Here is an 18180-nt window from a genome sequence, read left to right as displayed (position 1 = left end):
TGCTTTAGGTCTTAATCTTTCTAAAGATGTGCAGTATTACTCTGGAGGAGGATGGGAAGGCACCGAACAATACAATCAAATAAAGTAAAGGCAATTCACTAGAGATCAAGGACAACAGGGTCTGGTATATCACGGTCATATGAGCTGGAGAACTCTAGGGTCCCCTAATTCATATTTATTAATCATAATAAATATAAATATTGCGGACCCATCCCTTCACAGAGTCACTTGGGTCCCAAGGTTGCATAAATACAATGTGATAGGTCCAATATGGAGGATGATGATTTATGATGGTTTATGTTTGATTTATGTAAAAAAAAAAATGTAAAAGAACATGATTGAAAAAAAGAAAATGAACCGGACAATTTCTGGCTGTTTCACGTTTCCGGTGCCCAGCTGGCATCTAGGGTGCGGAGCCACAGCCAATGAACCCCAAAGCTAGGGGGCGGAGCCACAGCCAATGAACCCCAAAGCTAGGGGGCGGAGCCACAGCCAATGAACCCCAAAGCTAGGGGGCGGAGCCACAGCCAATGAACCCCAAAGCTAGGGGGCGGAGCCACAGCCAATGAACCCCAAAGCTAGGGGGCGGAGTCACAGCCAATGAACCCCAAAGCTAGGGGTGGAGCCACAGCCAATGAACCCCAAAGCTGTTTCCCGCACCGAGGCCGGGTCAGCAGCTGGGCTCAGTGAGGCTCTCCAGTGCAGTCCTCTGCCACAAATAATTGGGTACGGACTCTTACCTAAGCAGGTAAAAAGTAGATTACCTGACAGGTGTGTGCAGGGGGCGGAGCCACGTGAAAGTAGATTACCTGACAGGTGAGTGCAGGGGGCGGAGCCACGTGAAAGTAGATTACCTGACAGGTTTACTGCCGCTGGACTTCACACTGTAATAAACCCAGAGCAGCAGGAAGTCGTTACGGTGAGCTCCTTAATGCCAATTATTGAGATTAATAAGTTCTATGTATTAACTGATGAGTAAATGTTGACCTGATCCCAGCTGAGAGGACCACCTGGACGCTCACCAGACGATCAACCGTGTTATTGATTATAGCTGCTGTATTGGTTATGAGCCATTAGTCAATAACAGATCATTACAGTTAGAGGAACTGATCTGAAGTCTGCAGCAGGAGAAACAGGTGAGTCTGCTTCCTGATTACAGTTATGTTCACTTATGTTCACAAGAAGACGGATTGATGATGTATTGATCATGTATTGATCATGTATTGATGTATTGATCATGTATTGATCATGTATTGATCATGTATTGATCATGTATTGATGTATTGATCATGTATTGATCATGTATTGATCATGTATTGATGTATTGATCATGTATTGATCATGTGCCCTAGTGTCAGCATGAAGCGAGGTCTGTCGTCTCTGGAGCTCCTCCTCTCCGTCGTGTCTTTCCTTCTTCTCACCTGTTGTGTGGGACTGATTGCAGTTTCCTGGATCAGCCTGAGGATTGAAGGTAAACGTTGTTTATTGAAGTGATCAGGTGTCACAGATGTCATTGATTGATCTGGTGTCTGTGTGTCTAGGCTCCGTGGAACCAGCAATGCTGAGCGGCCGGATGCTGATCACAGAGGGAGCTGTGTTCTCTGAAGAGCTGAACAACTCCAGCAGTCTGCACTTCAAAGCTTTGGCTTACGATGTCCAACAGCTGGTGAGGCTTTTATTTTGAAAATAAAGGTTTAACATCAAGCAACTGCTGACATCACCAGCTTTTATTGTGATAGACAAACGAGAAAGAGGGTTTGTGTTGATCAGGGACATTATTAAGTACACACTACGAATATACACTGTAAAGTACACACTAAGCATATATATATATATATATATATATATAAAGTACACAATAGGTATGGACACTAGAGTACACACTAGGCATAAGCACTATAGAGTACACACCATCAGACACTATAGAGTACACACTAGGCATAGACACTATAGAGTACACACTAGGCATAGACACTATAGAGTACACACTAGGCATAAGCACTATAGAGTACACACTAGGCATAAGCACTATAGAGTACACACCACCAGACACCAATAGTAGTGAGTGGGTAGGACACAGCACCACTAGAACCCTTCCATCCAGTTTAAAGTCTGGAGACCAGGAAACGCAACAAGCACACATTTAGAAACCTTTTGAATTTAATGCTTAAAGATTCAAAATCAATAATCACCAATAATCAATCTGTCTTTGAGTTCTTGGTTCAGTTACCTGATCAAAGTCTGTCTTCTGATTGGTCCACAGGTATCGAAGGCATTGCGTCACAGTGATTTGAGGGCGTGTCAGGTGTTATACTTCAGGTATCTGATCCATGACATCATCACCGATCACCTGATCACTTGTAAACTGATCGTAGGCACAATACTCTTCACGTGTTTCCTCAGCCGGGGCAGTGTGGTGGTGAACTTTGACCTGAGGTTCAATCAACCGATCGAAGTGGAGGAGGCGGAGCAGCAGCTGGGGGCGGGGCTTCAGGAGGCCGGGGCCGGAGGATTGGTGATCGACAGAAACAGCATTCAGATCACAGGTGAGTCACCTCTGAGGTCACAGGTCACTGTGAAGTCACATACCACTGTTGAGCAGGGTCGACCTTCAATCAGAGGATCGAACCCCCGGCTCCGCTAGCCGATGTGTCTTTGAGCAAGACACTTAACCCAAAGGTTTCCTGCAGCTGTTCCATGGCGTGTGCATGTTTGCTACCTGATGGCAGGTGGAACCTTAGCCCCTCCCATCAGTGTGTGAATGATGACAAGTGGTGTGAAAGCACTTTGAGTGGTGGGAAGAATAGAAAAGAGAAGTGCATGTGCAGGTAGTACAAGTAAAGGTCCATTACCATGTACAAGTGTTCTGTCAGATCCAATGAAGGTTCTGTTGTCAGACTCACATTTGTTCCTCCAACAGCTGCTCCTACAAGCACCTCACCCCCAACAGCTGCTCCTACAAGCACCTCATCTCCAACAGGTGAGAAGTTTCTTCCAAGACTTTGACCTCTATTTCAACTCTTTAACCTTTAAATACATTTTCTTTGATCGCTAATTACATTATATTTAAACCCTCCATGGCTTTACTTTGAATGTTTCTTTTAACTACTTTTAACCTCCTGTGTGTGTGTGTGTGTGTGTGTGTGTGTGTGTGTGTGTGTGTGTGTGTGTGTGTGTGTGTGTGTGTGCGTGTGTGTGTGTGCGTGTGTGTGTGTGTGCAGACCAGGAGAAGCTGACGTGTACCTTTGAGCAGGGCATGTGTTTCTGGAGGCAGCCACACGAGGATCATGACGGAGACTGGATTCGAACCAGCAGCTCCACGTTCCCTCCGCTCAGCGGGCCGAGTGACGACCACACTCTGGGCAACGGCTCAGGTGGGTTCACGATGAGGTCATCAATACACAGTGTACATGGATGTAGATATTACCTTTGTGTACTCAATGTAGTACAACACATACACACAATATGTCAAATAACACAACATATCATTGTTGTCTTATCTAGTGTTGTGGTTATGGTTGTTGTTATTGTGGTTCTTGATGTTGTGATTGTTGTTGTGGTTGTTGTTGTTAATGTGGTTATTGATGTTGCGATTGTTGTAGTTGTTGTGATTGTTGTGGTTTTTGTTGCAGTTGTTTTGTTTGTTGTGGTTGTTGATGTTATTGTGATTTTTGTGGTGGTTGTTGTTGTAGTGGTTGTTGTTGTAGTTGTTGTGGTTGTTGTTGTAGTGGTTGTTGTTGATGTTATTGTGATTGTTGTGGTTGTTGATGTTGTTGTGGTTGATATTGTTGTGGTGGTTGTTGTTGTAGTGGCTGTTGTGGTTGTTGTAGTTGTTGTAGTTGTTGTTGTTGCTGTTGTTGTGATTGTTGTGGTTGTTGATGTTGTTGTGGTTGTTGATGTTGTTGTGGTTGATGTTGTTGTGGTTGTTGTTGCTGTTGTTGTGATTGTTGTGGTTGTTGATGTTGTTGTGGTTGATGTTGTTGATGTTGTTGTGGTTGGTGTTGTTAAAGATGTTGTGGTTGTTGCTGCTGTTATTGTGTTTGTGATTGTTGTTGAAGATGTTGTTGATGTTATTGTGTTTGCTGTTGTGGTTGTTGTTGTGGTTGTTCTGGTGGTGGTTGTTGTTTTTGTGGTTGTTGTGAATATTGCGGTTGTTGTTGATGTTATTGTGGTTGTGATTGTTGTGGTTGTTGTTGCTGTTAATGTTGTTGTTGAAGATGCTGTTGTTGTGGTTGTGATTGTTGTTGTTGTGGTTGTGATTGTTGTGGTTGTTGTTGAAGATGTTGTTGCTGTCGTTGTGGTTGTGATTGTTGTTGTTGTTGTTGTTGTTGTTCTGGTTGTTCTGGTGGTTGTTGTGAATGTTGTGATTGTTGTTGAAGATGTTGTGGTTGTGGTTGCTGATGTTGTAGTTGTTGCTGTCAGGTTTCTACATCGTCACTCCTCTGAGTCCTGGCCAATGGCTGAAGAGCTTCAGGATCCACAGCCTCCCTCTGGCCCCGCCCACTCAGCCCATGTGTCTGAGCTTCTGGTAAACAAACACATTGAAGTTCATAATAGTGGATATAGTATCACAATAATAATGATTATGATGATAATGACGATGATGATAATCATAATCATAATGATGATACAAATAATAACAATAATAATAATAATAACGATTATGATGATTATGATGATGATGATAATGATGATACAAATAATCATAATATTAAAATGATCAAATAAAGTAAAGTAACCACACAGATGAACCCGTGAGTGAAGAAGTGAACGCCTGCAGGAACACATGACAATAAGTAACACCTGCAGGTACACATGACAATAAGTAACAGAACCGAACACCTTCAGGTATCACATGTTCGGAGAGGACGTCCACCGGCTCAGAGTCCTGCTATGGGAACCGGCCGTTACCGTGGTGTTCCAAAGAGACAGGAACTATGGTGACAACTGGAACTACGGCCAGGTGACCCTGAACCTGACGACAGAGACCACGGTCAGTGACGTCATACAGGAAGTCCACGGACCGATCAGGTGATCAATAATCAGTTGACCTCTGACCTCTGCAGGTGGTGTTTGAAGCACTGAAGAAAGGTGGGATGAGGAACGACATTGCTCTGGATGACATCACACTGACCTCTGATCCCTGTGGCCCCGCCCCCCCAGAACCAACCAATGTACCTCCTCCCACAACCCCGCCCCCTATACCAGGTAAGACACAGAACACTCCCCTATACCAGGTAAGACCCAGACCACGCCCCTATACCAGGTAAGACACAGAACACCTCCCTATACCAGGTAAGACGCAGACCACGCCCCTATACCAGGTAAGACCCAGACCACGCCCCTATACCAGGTAAGACACAGACCACGCCCCTATACCAGGTAAGACACAGACCACCCCCTATACCAGGAAGGCACAGACCACGCCCCTATACAGTTAAGGCACAGACCACGCCCCTATACAGTTAAGGCACAGACCACGCCCCTATACCAGGTAAGGCACAAACCACGCCCCTTGTGGTTACAGGACGACCACTCATCCCCCTGAGCTACAGCCGCGCAAAGACGCTTGACAGAGACAAACAGAACAAAAACAAAACAAAATTAAAGCTGCGAGCAGCTGTGACTGGGCCCTCGCTTCAAGCACGTCGGGGACGTCGGCAGGTCGCTGACTCTCCCGGCCTCGAACATCCGCCTGGCAGGCGAACGTTCTCGGACGGACGAGCCGGCGACCCTTCGGCTTACCCCGACGTGCTTGAAGCGAGGGCCCAGTCACAGCTGCTCGCAGCTTTAATTTAGAGGAAGATTATATATATATATATATATACACATATATATACATATATATATATATATATATATATATATATATATATATATATATATATATATATATATATATATACACACACATATATATTATATATATATACATATATATCAGGGGTGTCAAAGCGTTTTTCACCGAGGGCCACAAACAGAAAAATATATGAAAGTCTGGGCTACTCAGGTAAGGTATATGGCCAAATGAATCAAATGAGGTCAATTATGTATATATATATATATATATATATATATATATATATATATATATATATATATATATATATATATATATATATATATATATATTACATCAGAGGAAATTTGGCCTTTTCCAAGCTCCAGTAGAAGTCGGTAGGGAGAGAAACTGAAGCTGGTTCTTCAGAGATTCATCACTGCATCTCCATCAGTTCTAGTTCAGACTCTCTTCACTTCTTCTGCATCATCAAGAAGGGAGTCGAGAACAGCTTGAATTCGTTCTCAATGGCAGAAAGATCTGGGAAGCGCAGACTGAGTTCTGTCATTTGATGTGATGACAGACACATATTTCCTCTTTTTCGCAGAAAGGTTGACCTCTGGAAAATGGAATATATGTATATATATTTTGTACATGTAAATATATATATAAAAGATAAAAATATGTATTAAAAGTGATCAAAAGCTTGAGGTTTCATGGAACGGCGTGGAAGTGGTGTGACGACTATTGCATATGGTTCGTGATCATGCAGCAAGCTGTTGTAACTCCACTGTACTTTGTCAAAACTGTTCCAAAGTTAACATGCTTTATGAGAGGCATGGCTGGAAGACTTCTGCATGCCAATATGAACTCATAGTCAGAGCGCCACCTACTGGGAAACTATGGCAATTTGAACTAGAAATGAAGGACGAAAATGAAAATGGCCGACTTCTGGTACGGTTTAGAGCATGGTCCCAAGAGAGTTATTTTTAAGTTTATATGTGGTACATACGCCTATCAAATATTGTATATCTATGTTGAACGTACTGCAAGGGCTGCTTTGTTGAATTTAGTTGAATTTACCCCTAAGAAGTTAATGGGTCCTTTTCTTTTGAACACAATGAGATACAAACAAGCTTTTGATATATTTTTATGAAATTGAACCTTTAATTATCCACAGAGAATTTTATAAAAATCGAAGCCAGCGTTTAGGAAGATTTGAGGAAAAATTTGTTTTTATCAAAATTCAAAATGGTGGAAATTCTAAGTAGGCGGACTATAGTGCGACCACGTACTTTTTTGTAGAGCAGACACAACCGGACATGTGTGCTAAATTTCAGGTCAATTGGTGATAGGGGGCAAAAACTGTGGGCTTTCACAACTCACAGGTAGTCAAAAAAAACACGTTTTTTTAGGGGTCGCTATCTGACTTCCTGTACGGTTTAGAGCATGGTCCCAAGAGAGTTATTTCTAAGTTTACATGTGTTACATATTCCTAGCAAGTTTCATACATGTAGGTCAACCGTAGCGCTGGGGCTGATTAATTGAATATTTGTAGGGGGCGCTATCGAGCCGAAGTTCCAGTTTTGAGTCATTCAAGTCATATCAGGCAACTACATCTTTGCCTTTAAATGTGTGTGCCAAGTTTAGTTACGTTTCGAGCATGCTTAGTCCCTAAAAAGTACCTTCATTGTTGACCGCGAAGGATGGGGCGCCACGGCAACAGCGTTACACAAAAAATCAAAAGCTTTAGGGGCTGACATCATGAAAGTCTTATGTTTGTCTAGAAGTAATTGGAAGTTGATCTGATTGACCGACTAAGAGAAGCAAGCCAAAGTATAGAAATATTTACTTCCTGTTGCCATTAGGTGGCGCTATGACTCAAATTAAAAATTAGACTGCACATGTCTTCAGGCCTGGAGGCTGATCAAACATGTGAAACCTGGAAAGGATCTTATCATGTGGAGTCGAGTTACATCGGTTTATTCGGTCATGGCGAAGGATCGAACTTCTGCGATGGACCGACGCTACGCCGTTCAACAGATCCTTACAATCTTCAAGGTGATGCATTATCAATGTCTTAAGTCTGTTCCGACGCATTTTGAGAGGGATCTGAATAATCTGTGAGGAGCACGGTGTACAAGTAGAAAACATGTAACTTCCTGTTGCCTCTAGGTGGCGCTATGACTAGGATGAAAAATGATCATATGGATGTCTTCAGGGTCAAGAGGTCATGACATATGAGAAATATGGAGTGGATTCCATCATGTATGGCCGAGTTAAAGCAACTTCCATTTTCATGGAAAATGGTGTCTCTTTGCCGCTGCTCTGCGCTCACATAGTTCAATATTTTGAAAATCCTTTGATAACTTTTCCCTGCAAAGGTCTCAACATCATATTGCCCGAATGTGAAATCAATCGTGTGTAATCTCTAGGAGGAGTTCGTCAGAATACAACGCCTGAAAACAAGGAAAATGCCAAAATTGATCGGTTCACTGCAGCGCCCTCTAGTGTTTGAATATTATGAAACAATTTGGGTACGTTAAGGGACACGATGTTGACATATGCTACAAAGTTTGTGAAGATAGGCCAAGTAATTAGGAAGTTATGTGTATTGACATATTGAGCCACGCCCCTAAGAGGTTAATTGGTTAATAACTTCTGAACGCAATGAGATATCAACACGGTTGACAATACTGTTTGATTACATTGAGCCAATGATGATTCACAGAAAATTTCGTAAGAAACGGACCCAGCGTTTAGGAGGAATGGGCAAAAATGTGTTTTTTACAAAATTCAAAATGGCGGAAAATCTAATTAGGCGCATTTTAATTTCACGGATGAGTTTTTTGTAGAGCAGTCCCACCCGGACATGTGTGTAAAATGTCAAGTCAATCGGCCATAGTTGGCAAAAAGCGTAGCCTTTCTGCCTAAAGGGGGCGCTATAGAGACATTTTCTCAGACTTTTGGTCGACACCCAAATTATATTAAAATTTTCGCCGAGTCTGATGGGTGTGCAAAGTTTGAAGAATGTAGGTTTATCCCAAGCACCTCTTTTCCCTGCGCATAGGTCGGGAATAATAATACTTAGCATTTCAATAGGTCCTCGATCTGACTACGTCAGTACTCGGGCCCTAATAATAATAATAATAATACTTAGCATTTCAATAGGTCCTCGATCTGATTACGTCAGTACTCGGGCCCTAATAATAATAATAATAATACTTAGCATTTCAATAGGTCCTCGATCTGACTACGTCAGTACTCGGGCCCTAATAATAATAATAATAATACTTAGCATTTCAATAGGTCCTCGATCTGACTACGTCAGTACTCGGGCCCTAAATATAGAAAGACAATGGAGCAAACAAAACAAACAATCCAAAAAAAGAAAAACTGGAGAAGCTGCAACAGAATTAGTCCTGTAGTGGAGGGTAGGGAGCAGGGGTTAGCACAGGGGTGGGCAAACGTTTTGGCTCAGGGGCCACATTGAATAAAAAAATTTGACAGACGGGCCGGGCCAGTATCAGATGGATGGAGAGTGTTTGTGTGAACCTGTCACGGGAGGACAATGTTGCGGACCCAAATGCAGACCACATGAGAGTATGAGTATCTGGTGAAACAGATCATTGGAGCCAAAGGGAAGGTGGGGAGCCTGTGGTCCGCCACAGGGGGTGCTGGGCGGTGGGAGACCCGTGGCTCTACACTGGAGGACGGCGAGGACGGCAGGGGGCGGTGTGAGAATATAACGTACATGACTCAGCTTTTTTGTTCAACTCGCTGGTTAAATCTTCATCAATTTGTTCTACACGCCGAGTCACTGTTCTGCGTGATAAACTCAATTTTTCAAATTAGTTTTTGCTCTCTGGACATAAGAGACCTGCTGTTTCTACCATACATTCTTTCAAAAACTCTCCTTCAGAGAAAGGCTTGCTAGCTTTTGCTATTTTGAATACTAGCAAAAAACTTGCCTTGGTGCTTGATTCTTGTGTAGCAGTTTGGTGGAGAAAAATATTTTGCTGACTCTTTAAATTGGCTGCCAACCTCTTAGCAGTAGCCGCCCGTTCTGTCGTTGACTGTTGGCTAGCATAGTTAGCATGCTTGGCGGAAAAGTGGCGGCTAATATTGTATTCTTTGAATACTGCAATGGTTTCTTGGCAAATAAGACATACTGCCTCTGATCGTACTTCGGTGAAAACATACTGAGCAGTCCACTCATTAAAGACTCTGCACTCACTGTGGACTTGTCTTTTCCTGGGTCCACTCATTGTGACAGAAGGGATCACTGCAGGAGGCTGACAGACAGAACCCTGTATGTCACGTGACATGAGCGCGCAGGAATGTGGTTAGTTATGTTAGTTATACTGAGGAAAAACACTCTGCATGCAGCTGTCAGTTCATTTTACAACTCTAAACCTGTTGGAGTACAAACCCTGTCTCCGGCGACAGAAAGTGATTCATATTACCGTAATGCTTCTAAAGTTAACGCTTTACGACATAATTAAAAAGGATTCTGACCGCTAAGAAGTGGAGCTTTTCAGTGGTTTGCGGTATATTACGGTAATAAAAAATTACCAGCGCAGCACAGCAAGTGTTGTGTGTCGCTCTAGTCCAGCAGAACTCGGCAGGCAGCGGTCCGCACGGCGCTACAAACTGCTGTAACGCCTCTCTGTTCCCGACTTGATTTTCCCAAAGCACGATGACCACAACAGACCAGCGTTGATGTTTCTTCATGACTATTTATTGCACAGCCTCTTTTAGGCTTTTCGTGTGTTCTTCTGCAGCAGAAAGACCGCTGTAATGCCTTCTGCTGCGCACACGGCTCTGCTGCAGCAGAACACACGGAAAGCCTCAAAGAGGCTGTGCAATAAATAAGCATGAAGAAACATCAACGCTGGTCTGTTGTGGTCATCGTGCTTCGGGAAACTGAACTTGGGAACGGAGAAGCGCTACAGCGGTCTTTACTATAACTTTTTTTTTTTTTTTAATGTTATAATAATTATAATACTCGGCTGGCCGGATTAAAATGCCCCGCGGGCCGGATCCGGCCATAGTTTGCCCACCTCTGGGTTAGCTGTTAGGCTGTTAGGTGAAGGGTAGGGAGCAGGAGTTAGCAGGTGAAGGGTAGGGAGCAGGAGTTAGCAGGTGAAGGGTAGGGAGCAGGAGTTAGCAGGTGAAGGGTAGGGAGCAGGAGTTAACAGGTGAAGGGTAGGAAGCAGGAGTTAGCAGGTGAAGGGTAGGGAGCAGGAGTTAGCAGGTGAAGGGTAGGGAGCAGGAGTTAACAGGTGAAGGGTAGGAAGCAGGAGTTAGCAGGTGAAGGGTAGGGAGCAGGAGTTAACAGGTGAAGGGTAGGGAGCAGGAGTTAACAGGTGAAGGGTAGGGAGCAGGAGTTAGCAGGTGAAGGGTAGGGAGCAGGAGTTAACAGGTGAAGGGTAGGGAGCAGGGGTTAACAGGTGAAGGGTAGGGAGCAGGAGTTAACAGGTGAAGGGTAGGGAGCAGGAGTTAGCAGGTGAAGGGTAGGGAGCAGGAGTTAGCAGGTGAAGGGTAGGGAGCAGGAGTTAACAGGTGAAGGGTAGGGAGCAGGAGTTAGCAGGTGAAGGGTAGGGAGCAGGAGTTAGCAGGTGAAGGGTAGGGAGCAGGAGTTAGCAGGTGAAGGGTAGGGAGCAGGAGTTAACAGGTGAAGGGTAGGGAGCAGGAGTTAACAGGTGAAGGGTAGGGAGCAGGAGTTAGCAGGTGAAGGGTAGGGAGCAGGAGTTAACAGGTGAAGGGTAGGGAGCAGGAGTTAACAGGTGAAGGGTAGGGAGCAGGAGTTAGCAGGTGAAGACGAGTTTGAAGAGGTGTGTTTTGAGGGCTTGCTTAAATGACGTTGGGAGCCTGACGGATGTGGATGGGGGGCGTTCCAGAGGGGTGCAGCAGCTGAAGACCCTGTCACCCATCAGGTCCGACTCTTAGTCCTGATAGTCTTCAGAGTGTTCATATCGGCGGACCTGAGGCAACGGGTTGGGGCGTGGAGGGGAGGAGGTCTGAAAGGTAGGGAGGGACCGCAGAAGAAGCTGTTGCAGTAATGAAGTGAGTCTGGGCTCAGAGTCTGGGTTTAGAAGGAGAAAACCCAGAAGGTCCATGTGGTGTTTAGTAGAACAATATAAATATAACAGACACAATCAATATGAATATGATGATACCGAATGTAAACATACGCTGTTCCTCTATTCTGATTGGTCCAGCTGACTGTGGAGGACCCTTTGACCTCTGGGAGCCAAACTCCACCTTTAACTCACCAAATTACCCACAATCCTATGGGAACAAGGCTCAGTGTGAGTACACATGTACTAATACATGCACCTGTATTCATAATACCTCCCTTTACCCATGATGCTCTGCTGCTACAGGTGTGTGGACTCTGCACAGCGATGAGGGCCGAAACATCCAGCTCCACTTCCTGGACTTTGATGTTGAAGCGACTTACGACGTCCTGGAGGTGCGAGATGGGGCGGGGTCAGACTCCACGTTGCTGGGTAAGGTTACGCTTTACCCATAATCCTTTGCAGCTTCGTCCTCACCAGGGCTATGTGTGTACAGGTGACGGTCGGCTTCAGGTAACAATGTGCTCGTTTCAGCTGTCCTCACTGGCAGCGCTGGCCCCGCCCACGACTTGTTCTCAACAACCAATCAGATGGCCCTCTGGTTCTTTACCGACAGCTCGGGTTACGCCCGAGGGTTCAGAGCCAACTTCACCTCGGGGGTCAACCTGGGGTCACCAGGTGAGCTCAGGGTCAGAGGTCAGGAGGCTGGAGGTTCTCACAGGATTATTGATTATTGATTTGTTTATGAACAGCCGCGTGTGCAACCGGTCAGTTCCAGTGTCAGACAGGAAGCTGTATCCATGGTAACGGCCAATGTGACGGACAGGTCGACTGTCCGGACGCCTCCGATGAAGCCGACTGTGGTGAGTGGGTCAGGGGGCGGGACTCCGATGACCTCCAATCACACCACAGGTGTGTTAAACTGTGTGTGTGTGTGTGTGTGTGTGTGTGTGTGTGTGTGTGTGTGTGTGTGTGTGTGTGTGTGTGTGTGTATGTCAGTTGTGTTGCAGGTGAACAGTTCCAGTCGTCTTCAGTTTCAACTTGTTTCTTCGATGCTCACCGTGTGCGCTGACACCTGGAACTCTCACCTGTCTGTCTTCACCTGTCAGTACCTGGGGTACAGGTAACTCTCACCTGTCTGTCTTCACCTGTCAGTACCTGGGGTACAGGTAACTCTCACCTGTCTGTCTTCACCTTCACCTGTTGTAGCAGGTGGATTAAAACAAGGTTCTTTGCAGGTCTGGGGAGACCACGCTGCTGCCGGCTCGGCCTCAAGATTCACCGTTTACAACCATCACGGTCACCGGCAACGGAACTCTGAAAACCAGTATCAGGTACTGAGGCCAGAACTAGAACTTCAACTAGAACCAGAACCAGATCACAACTAGAATATTAACCAAACAGCGATGGAACTCGAGGAACCAGAGTGACGACAAGAACTAGAACTATAACGAAAATTCCAGCTGGAACTGGAATCAAAACCTGATTTAACAACGTTCCCAAAACCAGACCTGAATTACAAGCATATCCAGAATAAGATCCAGGACCTGAAGCGGAGGTTCAGACTGATTTCAGCCAGTAATGAAGGTGTTGTGTTTACAGTAAAACCTGCATCGGCGAGGAAGTGGTTTCTCTGAACTGTCACAACAAACGTGAGTATGCTCATAAACACTGACCGTTAAAACAACACACACATGTACTCATAAACACTGACCATACAAACAACACACACCTGTACTCATAAACACTGACCGTTAAAACAACACAAACATGTACTCATAAACACTGACCATACAAACAACACACACCTGTACTCATAAACACTGACCATACAAACAACACACACCTGTACTCATAAACACTGACCATACAAACAACACACACCTGTACTCATAAACACTGACCGTTAAAACAACACAAACATGTACTCATAAACACTGACCATACAAACAACACACACCTGTACTCATAAACACTGACCATACAAACAACACACACCTGTACTCATAAACACTGACCATACAAACAACACACACCTATACTCATAAACACTGACCGTTAAAACAACACAAACATGTACTCATAAACACTGACCATACAAATAACACACACCTGTACTCATAAACACTGACCGTTAAAACAACACAAACATGTACTCATAAACACTGACCGTTAAAACAACACAAACATGTACTCATAAACACTGACCATACAAACAACACACACCTGTGCTCATAAACACTGACCGTTAAAACACACACCTGTACTCATAAATACTGACCATAAAAACAACACACACCTGTACTGATAAACACTGACCGTTAAAACACACACCTGTACTCATAAACACTGACCGTTAAAACACACACCTGTACTCATAAACACTGACCGTTAAAACACACACCTGTACTCATAAACACTGACCGTTAAAACAACACACACCTGTACTCATAAACACTGACCATAAAAACAACACACACATGTACTCATAAACACTGACCATAAAAACAACACACACCTGTACTCATAAACACTGACCATAAAAACAACACACACCTGTACTCATAAACACTGACCGTTAAAACAACACACACCTGTACTCATAAACACTGACCGTTAAAACAACACACACATGTACTCATAAACACTGACCATAAAAACAACACACACCTGTACTCATAAACACTGACCATAAAAACAACACACACCTGTACTCATAAACACTGACCATACAAACAACACACACCTGTACTCATAAACACTGACCGTTAAAACACACACCTGTACTCATAAACACTGACCATACAAACAACACACACCTGTACTCATAAACACTGACCGTTAAAACAACACAAACATGTACTCATAAACACTGACCGTTAAAACAACACAAACATGTACTCATAAACATTGACCATACAAACATCACACACCTGTGCTCATAAACACTGACCGTTAAAACACACACCTGTACTCATAAATACTGACCGTTAAAACACACACCTGTACTCATAAACACTGACTGTTAAAACACACACCTGTACTCATAAACACTGACCATAAAAACAACACACACCTGTACTGATAAACACTGACCGTTAAAACACACACCTGTACTCATAAACACTGACCGTTAAAACAACACACACATGTACTCATAAACACTGACCATACAAACAACACACGCCTGTACTCATAAACACTGACCGTTAAAACACACGCCTGTACTCATAAACACAGACCGTTAAAACAACACACGCATGTACTCATAAACACTGACCGTTAAAACACACGCCTGTACTCATAAACACTGACCGCTAAAACACACGCCTGTACTCATAAACACTGACTGCTAAAACAACACACACCTGTACTCATAAACACTGACCGTTAAAACACACGCCTGTACTCATAAACACAGACCGTTAAAACAACACACGCCTGTACTCATAAACACTGACCGCTAAAACACACGCCTGTACTCATAAACACTGACTGCTAAAACAACACACACCTGTACTCATAAACATCTGTGTTTTAGCTTGTGGTGTCCAGCAGGTCACTAATGAGACGAGGGAAACGGACCAATCAGCAGAGAGGGAACCTGGCGAAGGTAAAAGACTGCTTTCAGTTTGATCATGACCTCCTCTCATTGGTCGGATCCTCCCTCTAGTTTGTATTTGTTGACACCTGTCAGGTGAGGGTCGGGTGGTCGGGGGCGTGGCTGCAGTGAAGGGGGCGTGGCCATGGATAGTGTCTCTGCAGTGGAGAGGGGGTCATGTATGCGGAGCCTCACTCATCGGCAGAGATTGGCTGCTGACAGCTGCACACTGTGTTTATGGGTGAGAACAAATACTTCACTTACAGCATTTTAGGAACTGTGTCTTCATGAAATACTGTACATAATACTATAAATAATAATACATAATACTGTAAACAGTATTGTTTACAGTATTATTATTTTTACATGGTGTCCTTATATGGGAGGAGGCTACTTTTACCTCTATGGAGTTTTTTGTTTATGAATAATCTCTTTTAGTTACATTCAGTAAAGCATTTTCCTTACACAAATACTTCCTTCACGACCTCAAGTTGTTCATCACATTTTTCAAGATCTATGAAGATATATGACGAAGATCTATGAAGAAGATCTATGATGAAGATATATGAAGAAGATCTATGAAGAAGATCTATGAAGAAGATCTATGAAGAAGATCAATGAAGATATATGAAGAAGATCTATGAAGAAGATCTATGAAGAAGATCAATGAAGATATATGAAGAAGATCTATGAAGAAGATCAATGAAGATATATGAAGAAGATCTATGAAGAAGATCTATGAAGAAGATCTATGACGAAGATCTTCTTCACATATCTTCTTCATAGATCTATGAAGAAGATCTGTGATGAAGATCTATGAAGAAGATCTATGAAGGTATATGAAGAAGATCTATGAAGAAGATCTATGAAGGTATATGAAGAAGATCTATGAAGATCTATGAAGAGCTATGAAGAAGATGTATGAAGAAGATCTATGACGAAGATCTTCTTCATAGATCTTCTTCATAGATCTATGAAGATCTATGATGAAGATCTATGAAGATCAGATGGAGACTCTCAGTTAAATAAAGGGCTCAACGTTTCATTATGGTGATGTCATGTCAGAGTAATGTGATATGTGAGATGTTTTGTTCCGCAGGAAGAACGTGCACCTGGAGTCATGGTCGGCGGTCTTCGGTCTCCACTCTCAGAGTGACACGAACTCTTTGGACATTCAGACCCGACGAGTCGATCTCGTCGTCATCAACAGGAAGTACAACAGGCGGAGCAAGCAGGCCGACATCGCCATGATGCGCCTGCAGCAGCCAATCGGCTTCACCCGTGAGTATCAATCCAATACAGGCAGCTCACCTGGTCCTGGACCTGGTCCCAGTCCTGGGCTGGGGCATGAACCTGGTCCTGGTCCTGGTCTGGGGCATGAACCTGGTCCTGGTCCTGGTCTGGGGCATGGACCTGGTCCTGGTCCCGGTCTTGGTCTGGGGCATGGTCCTGGTCTGGCGCATGGTCCTGGACCTGGTTCTGGTCTGGCGCATGGTCCTGGACCTGGTCCTGGTCCTGGGCATGGTCTGGGGCATGGTCCTGGTCCGGGACCTGGTCCTGGTCGGTAATATATAATAGCATAGTATAATGGTATAGTAATAATAAAGGTGTGTTCTACAGAGTTCATCCAGCCGCTGTGTTTACCTGCTGAAGGTCTAAACATCTCAGCAGGAACTAGATGTCTGATCGCTGGATGGGGTCGAGACTCTGAGGGTGATAACACATCATAATAATATCCATACTCTACTGTGTAGAGTATACATACTGTATCCCTCACCACCTGTCTGTCTCTCTCAGGTTCTCTCCCTGATGTTCTCCAGGAAGCAGCGGTTCCCCTGCTGGTCCAGGATCAGTGTCAGCTCCAGTTACCTGAATACAGCATCACCTCCAGCATGCTGTGTGCCGGGTACCCGGAGGGCGGCGTGGACTCCTGTCAGGTAGCTCAGCACCCAGACTCACCTGCACCCGGTCTACCTGCCACATGGATGTAGAACGTGTTCCCTCAATCGTGTGAAGGGATATGTCTCTGTTCACCATGACGAGGATTCATTGTTATTTATTAAAACTGCTACGAGCAAAAGCGCTACACCATCCCGGAGCTTTGATACGAGTTGGTCTCTTAGCTCAGCATCAGTTACTGAACAGTGACCTCACGAACCCTAAATCCCGCTCCCTGGTCCAGGGTTAGGCCTCGCCCTGTTTATGGGGTTAGGCTCCGCCCTGTTTATTGTTCTTATGAATAAAGTTAAATGAATAAACACGTTTTTTCCAGGGTGACTCTGGGGGTCCATTGATTTGTCTGGATGATGGACACTGGACTCTTATTGGTCAGTCTCTCTCTCTCACACACACACACACACACACACACACACACACACATACACACATGTATGATGCAGATGTCTTCTGATTGACAGGTGTGACCTCTTTCGGGGTTGGCTGTGGTCGTCCTCAGAGGCCTGGAGTCTACGCCCGAGTCTCTGCCTTCAGCTCCTGGATCGCCCAGACCAGACGCTCCTCTTCCTCCTCGTCCTCCTCTTCTTCTTCCTGCTGCTGATGCTCCTCCTCCTCTTCCTCCTCCTCCTCCTCTTCCTGCTGCTAATGCTCCTCCTCCTCTTCCTCCTCTTCATCTTCCTGCTGCTAATGTTCCTCCTCCTCTTCCTCCTCTTCCTCTTCCTGCTGCTAATGCTCCTCCTCCTCCTCTTCCTCCTCTTCAT

General features: G+C 44.5%; 1 protein-coding gene across 1 annotated transcript; it reads left to right on the top strand.

Moving 5' to 3' along the window:
• Positions 1 to 1359: 1359 nt before the first annotated feature.
• tmprss15 (transmembrane serine protease 15) lies at positions 1360 to 18020 on the top strand (the record flags this gene model as incomplete). Its single annotated transcript, XM_079236857.1, has 22 exons — positions 1360 to 1471; positions 1542 to 1666; positions 2264 to 2546; positions 2921 to 2980; positions 3222 to 3374; positions 4423 to 4528; positions 4849 to 4993; positions 5067 to 5208; positions 12004 to 12093; positions 12169 to 12294; positions 12397 to 12540; positions 12615 to 12725; positions 12862 to 12985; positions 13101 to 13196; positions 13465 to 13514; positions 15404 to 15475; positions 15560 to 15704; positions 16563 to 16744; positions 17084 to 17176; positions 17261 to 17400; positions 17736 to 17790; positions 17881 to 18020. The coding sequence occupies 22 exons, from the start codon at positions 1360 to 1362 to the stop codon at positions 18018 to 18020; spliced, it is 2694 nt and encodes an 897-aa protein (XP_079092983.1).
• Positions 18021 to 18180: the final 160 nt, after the last annotated feature.

This window comes from Taurulus bubalis (assembly GCF_910589615.1).
Source record: "Taurulus bubalis genome assembly, chromosome: 2".
Taxonomy (NCBI): Eukaryota; Metazoa; Chordata; class Actinopteri; order Perciformes; family Cottidae; genus Taurulus; species Taurulus bubalis.
Note: the sequence above shows the minus strand (reverse complement) of the source record. Positions and strands in the feature narration are given on the sequence as shown.